Source organism: Nylanderia fulva, unplaced genomic scaffold (assembly GCF_048542155.1).
Source record: "Nylanderia fulva isolate GAGA-0341 unplaced genomic scaffold, ASM4854215v1 Scaffold119, whole genome shotgun sequence".
Taxonomy (NCBI): Eukaryota; Metazoa; Arthropoda; class Insecta; order Hymenoptera; family Formicidae; genus Nylanderia; species Nylanderia fulva.
The window spans coordinates 131,958-144,252 of NW_028189398.1; the positions used below are offsets into that span (position 1 = coordinate 131,958).

Sequence of the window (12,295 nt, forward strand, 5' to 3'; positions counted from 1 at the left end):
TCCCGATGTCTCAGCAGATTTTTCTGAGCGTGCTCAGCGTCGTAAATCGCGATGCCGATTTTCCGGGGCCAGTGAACGAAAAAATTATGACAGAAAGAAAATAAAAAATGGAGAGAGAAAAAAAAAATCATTGTTTCACGGCTGTTTATCTTTTTCCATTGCTCGCAATGGGAGAAGGGATAATGCGTGACTATGCGGATAACAGCGCATTAAATATATGCACATTTTATTGCACACACGCCAGGTTTTATCGAAAAATGTGTCGAGTATAATTTTATTGCACTTCTTTATTCCGGTCAGCGGACGCTTCTAAAATTCACGTGCATAAAAAATTTCCGACAGATGAATCTTTGCGATCCGTGTGCTTTTTTTTTTAAACGAAAGAGAGTTTATATAAAGAGAGTGTAATTGGACAAACGAATAGAAGAAGCACACTATCAAATTCTCCGGCCAATTTGGAGACGATTCTTCTTCGGTCACTGAAAATGTCGAGGCACCAATAATTTTCAAGTTATCAATGATTGAAAATAGGAAGCTTTTCGCAAACTAAACTTTTGTAGAGTTAAAATGTTAACCAAACTACATTCTTCAGTGAATTTCAGGTAATTTAATAGAATTTTAATTTAACCCTTGAGGACCTTGGAGGGTAACTAAGGGACCCCAGGAGGTTTGTTTTCTTTATCATTTTTACAATTTTTCATCTTTTTTATTGAAACTTTGATTATGTGACTATTTCGTAGCATAGAATAAAAATAAATCATTTTATGTTACAACAATTATTCAAATTGGCGGAAATAATGAAATAGTGAAAAAATAATATGTTTATGAAAATCATCTCAAAATCGCCTGTAATTCTTGCGAAATATGACAAAAATTTTGTGTGATTGTTGTATAAATCCAAAGAAAGACTAATATTTATATTTAAAAAAGTAAAAAAATTATTCTTATATATAAATACAGAATCAATTTTCGTAAGAATACCTTTTTATATATTTTGAGTCAAAAAATAGAAAACATTTTCAGATTTATTGATTGTACGTAATAAAAGTTCTGCTGAGGGACCCGAATTACCCTCCTGTAGCCCTTTCCGTATTTTTCACGCGGTTCCTTTAAGGCAATCACAGATGGCAAAAATTGGAAACATGATGATAATATCTTTTGACATTTTTGTTGAGTAAAAATCGTTTTTAAATTGATCATAAAATCTGATATTATGGTCTATATATGTTTTTTTTCAGTTACATCTTGTATATCATCGAGAGAGAAGTAAGTCTTTTTAAATCGATAATAACTCGTACACATTTTTCAGAGAGCAGTGTTATACTTGGATGATTTTAAAATTAGCTAGATAAAGATAGAGATAAAAATATGTAAATTTATCTTATTGTTAGATAAGATGAAGATTATTATGTTTTGAATATATCTAGATAAAAGATAAAATTATATGATCGATTCATCTAGATAATTTCCAGATAATATTATATATATATATATATATATATATATATATACACAGATAATATATAATTTTAAGAGTGCCTATGTAAACAGTAAAAAAACGTAAATTATAAAAGGGATATAAAAATATATTTATATATTTATTTATATATTTTTATCGTTTATTGCTTAAACGATACTACTACTACTAGTATTGTTTCGTGCTATGATTCTAAATCAAATTATCTGAACATTATTCTAGATAACTTATCAGTAAAGGTAACACTTTTTCATTTAACAATAAGATACAGATACAGATAATATTTTTATTTATAAAAAAACTATATAAAAAAACTATTAATCTCGGCTCGAATTATTGTGTTACAATAAAAATAAAATCTCGACGGCAATCGGAGCCTATGCGGATGACATGCACAAAATTAATAAATTAAAATGAGATCTCAAGTCAAACTCATATTTTTATTATTTATATAAAGATAAGATAATGCCAAAGTTTTATCTACAGATGTTTATCTACATCATTTCATTTAGATAATCGCAACAAGCACTGTTAGAGAGAGAAAGAAAGCGTGTGTGTATGCAATAAATGTAACGCACAGTTATGTCGACATAAAAGAACTTACCATACACACTTCTCTCGCAATTAAATTCTAAATTAATGAGAAAGAGAGCATATAAGTGGTGAATATTATACGTTGTTGTTGTTTATCCGGGGAAATTCCTTTTCATTTCTGAGAAAACTGCGATTCACACCGCCGCTCTGTCTCCGTTCACTAGCATTGCATTGTTTTTCATAAGCAAAAGTGTCTCGTAGCCCTCATAGCGCCCAGCGTTCGCATACATTTTCATCCATAATTTAAAGCTCGCGTGCGCGCGAATCCGCGTCACTTCTCTCGAATGCGGATGAAAGGGGGACCTAATTCCGCGAGACTCATGCGCGACTTCGTATGTGGGATGTGTCGCGTGTATATATAGCTCCAGACATCCCATATATGTATATGTATACATATATGAAGGTAAATGTAAAGTTTCTCCCTCGAAGTTGCAGTCGCGGTCGCGTATCCTTGACTCGGTGTGCACTCCTACTTCTGCAAGTTTTCTCTGCAATTTCCGCACATCTACATATAGAGAACGAGACTCGGAGGCGTCTCTTTCTTTCTCTCTTTCTTTCTGTGTGTATGTATGCGTATACAAACTTCGAAAAGCCTCGATGTTTGCGGCTTCGTTTTACGAAGAGAGTCTACATACAAATGTATGTATACTGGGTGTATCTAAATAAGTACGAGAAATTTTAAGAGATGATTCTTTGTCGAAAATTGACGGGGTCTCTTATGTATGAACATATAATCTTATATCCCTCCTTCAGGAGTTATACTTTTCTAAAGAGAAAGGTAACAAGTTTTTATTTTCTTTTTTCAAATTGGGATTGTTTCTTTTATCGATCAATTATTATTTTCGTACTTCTAGTTTTTTGTCGCATTTTTGACAGAATTAAAAATGCTCCTTTACAATTGCGATATATACATCAATGATCCCAGGGAAGCTCGATTTCATTTGAAACATGAGAAATAATTAAAGTTATAGTTTCCTTTATCACTTTTTATCTTAATATGATGTCTCGAATGACAGACGAGCTGTCAACTCATCACATTATGTGCTTTATATAAAAAATATACATTTTGTATGAATATAAACACAAGATCTCTGGGATTAAGATACATGAAAAAGCATTGTTGTCCTCTAAATTTAGATTAGAATTGTGATATAAAAGTACAGTTTGTATAACGATTCGTATATACGTATGTGTGCGTTTTAGGTTATAGACCAATATAAAAATAAATATAATAGAATAAAAAACAGCAATACATATTTACGTTCATTGTTATCCTCTAAATTTAGATTAGAATTGTGATATAAAAGTATAATTTGTATTACGATTCGTATATACGTATGTGTGCGCGCATTATAGGTATAACAGAGCAAAAAACAGTAATACGTGTTTACGTTCAAATCTATAATAGTATAAAACATAGCAAGAAGTGACTCCATGACATAGGTTTCTAATACATGTTTGATCTGGATGACTTGTAATGTGAAATTCAAAATATTAGTAATTATTCTTTGAAAATTAGTCGGTGTAATTACCGATATTTTTAATTCTAAAATCGGAGCGCTACTATTTTGCCGAAGTTCGTCGTTCGCTGAGGGATCCCCAAAAATCATCTCCTAAAATTTTTTGCTCTTATTCAGATTCACCCTGTAGACATGCAACGTCTGCGCTTGATATTCGTCCGATTTGTTTTTGCCGGGGGCGCGCTTTCTCGAAGATTCGCGAGAGGGCGTCGCGAGCAATTCGCCACGGGGGAAATCCCCGCGGAACTTGCGGCGATCGCTGCCATCGCGGTGGCGGTAAACAACGCGATAAATCGTCCCGCGTCGATAGCTCCTAATTCAACGGAAATTGAGATACAAGTGGCGGTTGCTGCCTGGATGTATCGACCGATGTGATGCGCAACATCGGTTGCGACGGCTGACAAAAGCAAGTCTCTCGCGCCTCGCGAAGAGAGAGAGAGAGAGAGAGAGAGAGAGAGAGAGAGAGAGAGAGAGAGAGAGAGAGAGGAGAGAGAGAGAGAGAGAGAGAGAGAGAGAGAGAGAGAGAGAGCGAGACAAGAAACGAATGAAATAACGAAAGATAAGAAAGAGATAGCGTGAAAAAATAAGAAAGAAAGGATAGAGGGACAAAGGAAAAGAGACAAGTGTGAAGCAGAGAGAGGAAAAGAGCAAAAGAGAGAGAAGGAAGAGAAGAAGCGAAAGAGAGGGAGGTGAAAAAGAGAAGAGAAAGAAATGGAGGCAAAGAAGGAAAGGGAATAGAGAAGAGAGAGAGGAGAGAAAAGGGGTATCTCTCCCCTCTTTTTCCCTTCCTTTATCCCCCTTCGCCCCTCCTCCCTCTTCCTTCCTCTCCTCCCTCTCTTCCTCTCCTTCTCCTTTTCTTCTCCCTCTCCCTTTCTCTCTCTCTCTCCTTTCTCTCCCTCTCTTTTTCTCTCTCTTCCCCTCTCTCTCTCTCTCTGTCTCTCTCTCAGGGGACAATGCGTTCACCCGTCAAACATTCGACAGATCCAAATACGTCGTATCTGGGCGACGAGTTTCGCTTGCCGCTGTGATTTCGCCGCGAATTTAATTCCCGATAGTTCGCTATAGATAGAGAAAAACGTGTTCGCGTTCGCGCGTCCCCGTTACCATTATTTCGAATCAGAGATCATTTTGACGCGACTGTTATGTATGAAGTGTCGGAATAACCGAAATTGCGTTACAACTTTGATACATTTAGTGGTTCAGAGTGTATTTTAATGCATTATGCATCGGAGTGACGCACGAAAAAGTCAATAACAACAAAAGTTTTATCAGTAATTAAGCTGAGTTATGCGCTCTTCGTGCAGCCTCTTTTTTTAATGAAGCACGACCGAGTACGACGACACTTCACAAATATAAACAAAAAATTATTAATTAATAAGTTTTTTTCAACATTAATTTTCTCTTTTTATTCAATTCTTTACTATTATACTGCCTCAAAAATATTATTCACCACAAGATGAGTACTTTTATATATTATCATCTAACATAAAAATCTTTTAATTTTAAACATATATTTTATACATATATTCGATTTTCAATCGATGTTATAAATAACATAATATGAATATTAAACGAGTAGAAAATTAACATGATTATTTTAATTTAGTATTGTGAAAATGTTAGTAATTATAATTAATAATCGAATATATGTATATATGCTATATTGATTAATATTGTTTTAAAGAAACAAGTAAATATACATATGTGTATATGTATATAACAGACTTATGCTCAGCTTTATTATATCTTACAACTAGTGATAGATAAAAAGGCCAACTCATCGAGCAATTATTAGAGTTGTTCTGTCAAATCAAATTTATTCCATGTATAAACTAAATAAAAAGCTACAAACATTCTATACTCAAACTTAAGCGAAAATTACAATTATTTTAAAATAAACGTTTCAACCGCACGCGGTCTTCCTCAGTATTATATTACAGTAATTATTCAAAAATACAAAATCATACAAAAATTCCACATAATATCGAAAATTATGTTCTTTTAGTCTCGTCTGTAATTGCCTCCTCGTTTGGCCTACATAAGATGCATTACAATAACATAAAAATAATATCAGGTTGCACTCAACGAAATATTCAGTAATTTCTGAACACATAAGAAATGAACACTGTACATTTAATTGGGCTAACGTAAAGATTCTGGACAACGAGAATAATTATTATAAAAGACTCATCTCTGAGATGCTATATATTAAAGAACAAAAAAATGGGCTAAATTTAAACAAAGATACTGAATTACTCAGCGAGTCTTATTTTGATATTTTGGATAAATTAGCGAACAATAAATAATAATAAGACAAATAGGACATTAACGGTTTAAACATAGGTATTAGATCATATATAAACACGCACATTCTTCGATTAAGTAGAGTTTGAAATGAGGTGTCTTTTTATATTGTTGATCTTGTCTTGTGTCATCTTCAATAACTTTTTCAAAAAAACGTGGTTAAAATTGTCAGGAAGGACGATGTCAAGTAAGCATATTGCTAATTGTTAAGGATATATATTTTAATTTTTGACATACGTTAATCGTCAATTTTTTATTAATCGCAGCGCCTACGGAACGTATTAATTTCTCGCATATTAACGATAAAACTTTTCGAGATTTGATTAAAATCAAAGATCATATCGAGGCGAACATTTGTTGGATATGACGGATTGAAACACGCTTTAACTGCTTATAAATTCTCGATTTTTATTGAAAAACTAACATTAATTTTCGATATTATGTGGAATTTTTGTATAATTTTGTATTTTTTAATAATTACTGTAATATAATACTGTGAGGAAGACCGCGTGCGGTTGAAACGTTTATTTTATAATAATTGTAATTTTCGCTTAAGTTTGAGTATAGAAGGTTTGTAGCTTTCACATAATATTTTATGTTTAGTTTATACATGGAATAAATTTTATTTGACAGAACAACTCTAATAATTGATTTTTATTATATCTTATTGTCAGTGTAAATATAAAAGAATAAGAAATGTGATGTGTTTTTGAAGTAATAACATTTTTTTAACCTACTAAATTATTAAAAATATAATAAAGAATTTCACATTGTGCGGATCTTTCTATTCCATTGCAGTATTATTCTCTGAAAAATAATTTAACAGCAAAATCCAGGGCGCAAAATTTTTCAGACAGAAAAGAGAAGCGCTTAACGATAGATAATGACATGAACATGGTTGCATACATGGCCTGTCGCTATTTTTATGCACCTGACGTCGAGACGCTACCGCGTGATAATAATAATAAACGTAGCAAAATAACTTTTCAGAACATAATAACGCTAATATCGGGCTACTTTGTTTCGTGTGGCAATCTATGCAAATCAGATTTTATATGCCTGCTTAAAAATTTCGCGATAAAATTTTGTACACACACACACACACATACACACATTATACAAGAAAGCTTTTGATATAATCGAATCATGTTTTTTGTGTGTTTATGAATATATCAGATTTCTTATTTTATTATTTCGATAAATTTCCATCTTTTCACATCCTGTTTCATACAAAAGTTTTTCATCAAGATAAAAACTGATTCATTTTTTGACCCTTTCAGATTATATTTTTATACAATAGAGATTTGATGCTATTTCTATTACTTTTATAATTTTTATATAGATATTTATTTAGATATTTATTTAGATATTCATATAACATATACGAGAATATTTTATTTTAAGATAAAAGATTTATATTGTATATATTATTATTAATTGAATCATAAAATTGTGAATTAATTTGAACAGATCGAAAAGTATAAAAAAAAACATAAGTATAAAAAAAGCGAAAAGTATAAAAAAAATATACGTTTATATATAAATACTTAATCGCTTAATTAAGATACGATTGCAAATAAAATTAGTAGACACTCACTCTGTATTAACAAAAATTATAGATATAATTGAGATGATATTGTTTAATTCTTTATACTTCAAGAGTATGCCAATGCCATTGGTTTGAGGAATTTTAAGATTCCAATAGTTTAATTAATATCTATTTATTATAATAAAAGAATATAATAATATAATAATTAATTACAGTTTTCTCTTTCCTTTTCCTACGTTATTTTAAAATTATAATATATAACAAAAATGTATTATAAAAATTTAAATATATTAACAAATAAGTTGTTACAGTAGATTTATTAAAATTTCGCAGAGTGTAGAGAAAAATACATACATTGAACGATGTATTTGGACGTGTCTCTTTTTCTGCAAAAGCCTGCGTATTCATCGGTGAGTTATATTCTCTTTTTAGTGCTACATGACTATTCGTACAAACGAGAGTATATGTGGATTTTATGTGTACCAATAGAATATGTCGGGTCCCTCGACAGCATTAGTTAACTCGCGCCAAACATAGTTTTGTTGCGTATTTCCAAAGGGACTTCTCCACCAGTATATAAAAGCCATACTTTCATTATATGTTTAGTTATGACAGTTTAATCATGTCTTTTAAGAGACATACTTTTTTAAAGATATAACAGAAAGGACAGTTTAATTCAAAAGTTTTGTTATATTTATAAAAATTAATTATTTTAAGAAACACATAATTATTCTAAATTTATAACTTTTTAATAAACATGTAGAAATGAAAGAAGAGAAATTTAGAAAATCCTAAAATCCTAAAATGGTATTATAAGTTTTGCAAATAATTATATATATATATAATAGTTTTAATATTTAAATATTTTATATATTCACAGTTTTATGTGTACATATACAGGATGTCCGGTGACTCGCGTTTAACACGTTAATGAGAGATTTCTGAAGCAATTTGAAGACGATTTTTTCTCAGCGAAAATGTCCAGGCACCAATAATTTTTGAGTTATAAATGATTGAAAATAAAAGCTTTTTCGTAAACTAAGCCTTGTAAAAATCAATTATTAACAAAACTACATATTTTAGTTAATTTCAGGTAAAGTTTACTGCAATAGAATTTTAATTTAAGGTTTAGTTACATAGATACATGATTTCAAAAATTGGGAACATTAAAAAAATTATGACTTTTCTCATCATTTTCGCTGAGAAAAAATTGTTTCCAACTCGCCTCAGGAATCTCCCATTAACGTGTAAAACGCGAGTCACCGGACACCCGGTATAATAGAATTATAATTTTTTAAAACATTTATTTATTATAAATTTTATTATAATTTTTTATTATAACTTTATTTTATTTTAAATAATCTCTGTAATTTTTTAAAATAAAATTTTGATAATATGTGTAGATAATATTTTTATATGTATTATAATTATCATTTTTTAAGATATTGATAGTAATTTCTACTATAAAATGTGATGCTTTTTGTATTTTCAGCAAATTATCTTTAAAAGGATTTTCGCCTTTTTCTCTGAGATTGAAATTTATATAAAAACTCTTATGTAAATTCATTTTTATTTTACTTTACACATGCATTAAATTTCAAATATACTGTAAATGGATTTATTGATATATTAAAAGCTTGTAAATTATTAAAAATAAAATGGTATTTTATAACATCAGCTTTCTTTTCGAGCTATTAAAATTTAAACTTGTTTTACGAGAGCGAAAAATATGATAAAATATATAAGAGTCGCATGAGAAATCTGTAAAAAATCTGATCAAACATTATTTTCAAGCACAAGTTTCAGAAATATATCTGGAAAATAACGAAAGAAGATATAAGCATCCAAGTAAGCTAATAATTTATTAATTCTCGATCGAGCACGTTATTTCAGTTATACGGCGAGGTAAGCGGAGTTTCCAGTGGCTCCAAGTATATCGCTATATATTAAATATCATTATTTATTTAGTAGTTGGGGCTCCATGATTACTCTCTTCTCCAAATTGTACTTGCCAATTCTTTTACCAATTGATCCTCCGCATTTTAAAAAGAGGAAAGGAAGGTGAAATGTACATGTAGAAGTCACGTAAAAAGTCTTAAAGAATTCGGATCAATCATTGATTTCAATTTAATTGAAACTAAGAAATATATTGAAGACTGGTACAAATATCTGAATAATTAATCAGATTACGAATTCATTTTCGACAAAGAACAAGGATTCTATTGTCTTCGACAATAAGCAAAATACTTGGAGAAAAAAAGAAGCGAATTAAGAAAAGTGCGGTTTAAAAAATAAGAAAGAGGGAGATAACAAATATTTGTACTGAAAAATGGCATGAAAAGAAAAGAATCTGCATTGAAGGATTGAACTAATTAAACATTTTTGTGCAAATTATGCACGCTCAAATATAAAGAAGGTTTGAAGTGATTCGACACACAGAGATGGTGCTTTAATTATCTCAATCCTTACGGCACTTAAATTTGCTACACTAAAGTATAAATATGTACACACGCCATATTATAATCTCTCTATTGAATAATTTTTATTCGCCAACTCGTCAAAGTTTAATCGTGTCAAGCACTTTTAAAAATCTGGAGCTTTATGTATTTAAATTCATGACAAGTGTATAATTTCAAATAAAATTTAAAACCAACGCGAGTAATGTTTTTCACCCTTTTTTTGAGAATTGAAATTTTCTCGAGAACCTGAAAACCTGTGAGAAGAGATTTTTTTTTAATAAAAAAATCCTTGCAGCGGAAGACATTTTTGCGGTTCTCGAGCTTATAAGAAAGCCAGCTTATAAGAAAGATTGATCGCAGCACGACTGCAGCAACCGTGTCTGTTGGTCTCAAAAGCAATTACATCTCTCGAGAAATAAAGAGAATACTCTTCCCAATCTCCGTGAAAAAAAGATTGTTTTCCACGTCAGTCTAAGCATTACTTTTCTCAAACGTCCCTCGTATTATTCATTCTCCGGAGAAAGAGAGAGAAAGAAAAACTCACCTCCGTGTCGTTCCACCACATGTGCAGCCGATAGTCCCTGAGTATCGTCGGGTGCTCGTTGATGTGCTCGACGGCGAGTTTCACCGCGGGCATGACGCCCCGTCCGATGTGGCCCTCCGGCACGTGGTTCCCATACGGGAAGAAACCGGCGATGTATACGTCGCGCTTCTTGCTGCCGCTAAGATTGATCGGCTTCTGACCGGCGCACTCGCCGATCAGCAGGAGCCAGCAGGAGCACCAGACAATCACGGCCAGCGGCGCCATAGGGACCATCCCGGCCGTCCTCATCCTGTTCATCCTCTTCATCCGGCCAGCCCCGACGACATCCCGCGACGCGGGCGCTTTCATCTCGCGCCCTTCCGGCTCACCAGGCGCAAGTCCGCTGACGATAAACCCCACGCGACGCTCGTCGCCGCTCGTCCGTCAGCTTCCGCTCTCATGACGAGGCGCGACGCACCGGAAGTGTTGACTCGAACGCGATTCACCGCCCGCGATCGACTTGTTACAACGATCGCTCGTCGAGGAACCGAAAGAGTCGCATCAAGAAAGGATAGATTCGACAGCTCGCATCGCTAATTGGCCAAGTGAACACTGGGACTCTCCGATAGATCAGTTGGTCAACCCTAGGCACCGGTTGATGGTGTGTGTTAACTCTCCTGATTAACTCACCCGGGGTGTTAAAGCATAATTATTTGCGAAGGTGATTGGCGATAATTGAGGAGGATGACGGGGAAAATTGCGCAAAATATAATTCCGTTTCCTTTTAACGTTTCCACGAGTTCAACGGAGCCCAGTTAAGCGAACAGATCGCCACGGAAGGGCTTTGTGCGCTCCGATACGGCAGCAACGGCGGAAATTGTCGATATTTCGTAAAGGACATGTCGTTTCTTTATTCGCGAGTTTGGGTTTTCGTGGCACTGCAACCTCGAAGACGAAGTGGCGTCATAAACGTCGTCGCGCCTCGGTAATGCGCGGAGGCCTTTATCTCAATGCATCATTCCAGACGATTGCACTTTAACGTCGCTCGTGTTTCATCCTCGCCGCAACTTGACATCTCCCAAGTGCATCTGCAAACAGACCCGAGTCAACTGGTTATTTGTTTTGCCAGATTAGAGAGAGAGAGAGAGGACGGGGAAGGTGTGAAGTAAATCAGGAATAGTATCAGTTTTTCATTGTCCCTCGTCTATTTCCGACAAGTGGAGTTAGTAGCAGCTTCCCGGAAGGTTAATGAAGATTAATGAACAATGAAGTACAAGAACAAGGTTAATGAAGAATAATGAGATTAATGAGAAATTGGAGCAAATCTTTTATCCAAGAGAGAGAGAGAGAGAGAGTAGTACGTAAAGTATAATCGTCGACTTTAATTTTACTTTCGACATCCTTTCTTCCTTTCTTTCTGATATATGTATTTACTCGAAAAAAAAGAAAAAAGTGCGAATGCGATAAGATAAACTTATCGTGATTATTTATTTAAAGTTTCTTCGCAGTGTGATGAAAATAAGTTGTATGTCACCTGCATATAATGTGCATATATGCACAAAAAACCGATGTATTCTTTTGCGATTTATATGAAATTTAATATATATATGTTATGGTTTTTGAAGTTGCTGAATCTCCGAATATATCAGAATTTTAAAATGGCGGCTCCAATATGGCGGATTAAATTTGAAAAATGGTTGGATTATTACAAAAAAGCGTATATCAAAAATTATTGAGGTTGCTAAATAAAAATATATTTGAATTTTGTTATTCTATTTTACCTTCAACACCCTTTTTTCCTTTCTTCCTGATATATGTATTTACTTAAAAAAAAAAAAAATGCGAATGCGATACGATGAGCTTATCGTG

At 33.0% G+C, this 12,295-nt stretch overlaps 1 protein-coding gene across 4 annotated transcripts in view; it reads right to left on the minus strand.

Moving 5' to 3' along the window:
- GABA-B-R2 (gamma-aminobutyric acid type B receptor subunit 2) overlaps positions 1 to 12,295 on the minus strand; it is a 61,005-nt gene that overhangs the window by 33,212 nt on the left and 15,498 nt on the right. For all 4 annotated transcript variants that reach the window (XM_085490103.1, XM_085490098.1, XM_085490090.1 and 1 more), the window contains one exon: positions 10,448 to 11,514. In XM_085490103.1, the coding sequence (XP_085346229.1) occupies positions 10,448 to 10,795 (348 nt within the window). In that variant the 5' untranslated portion in view covers positions 10,796 to 11,514. The remainder of the gene's footprint in view (positions 1 to 10,447; positions 11,515 to 12,295) is intronic.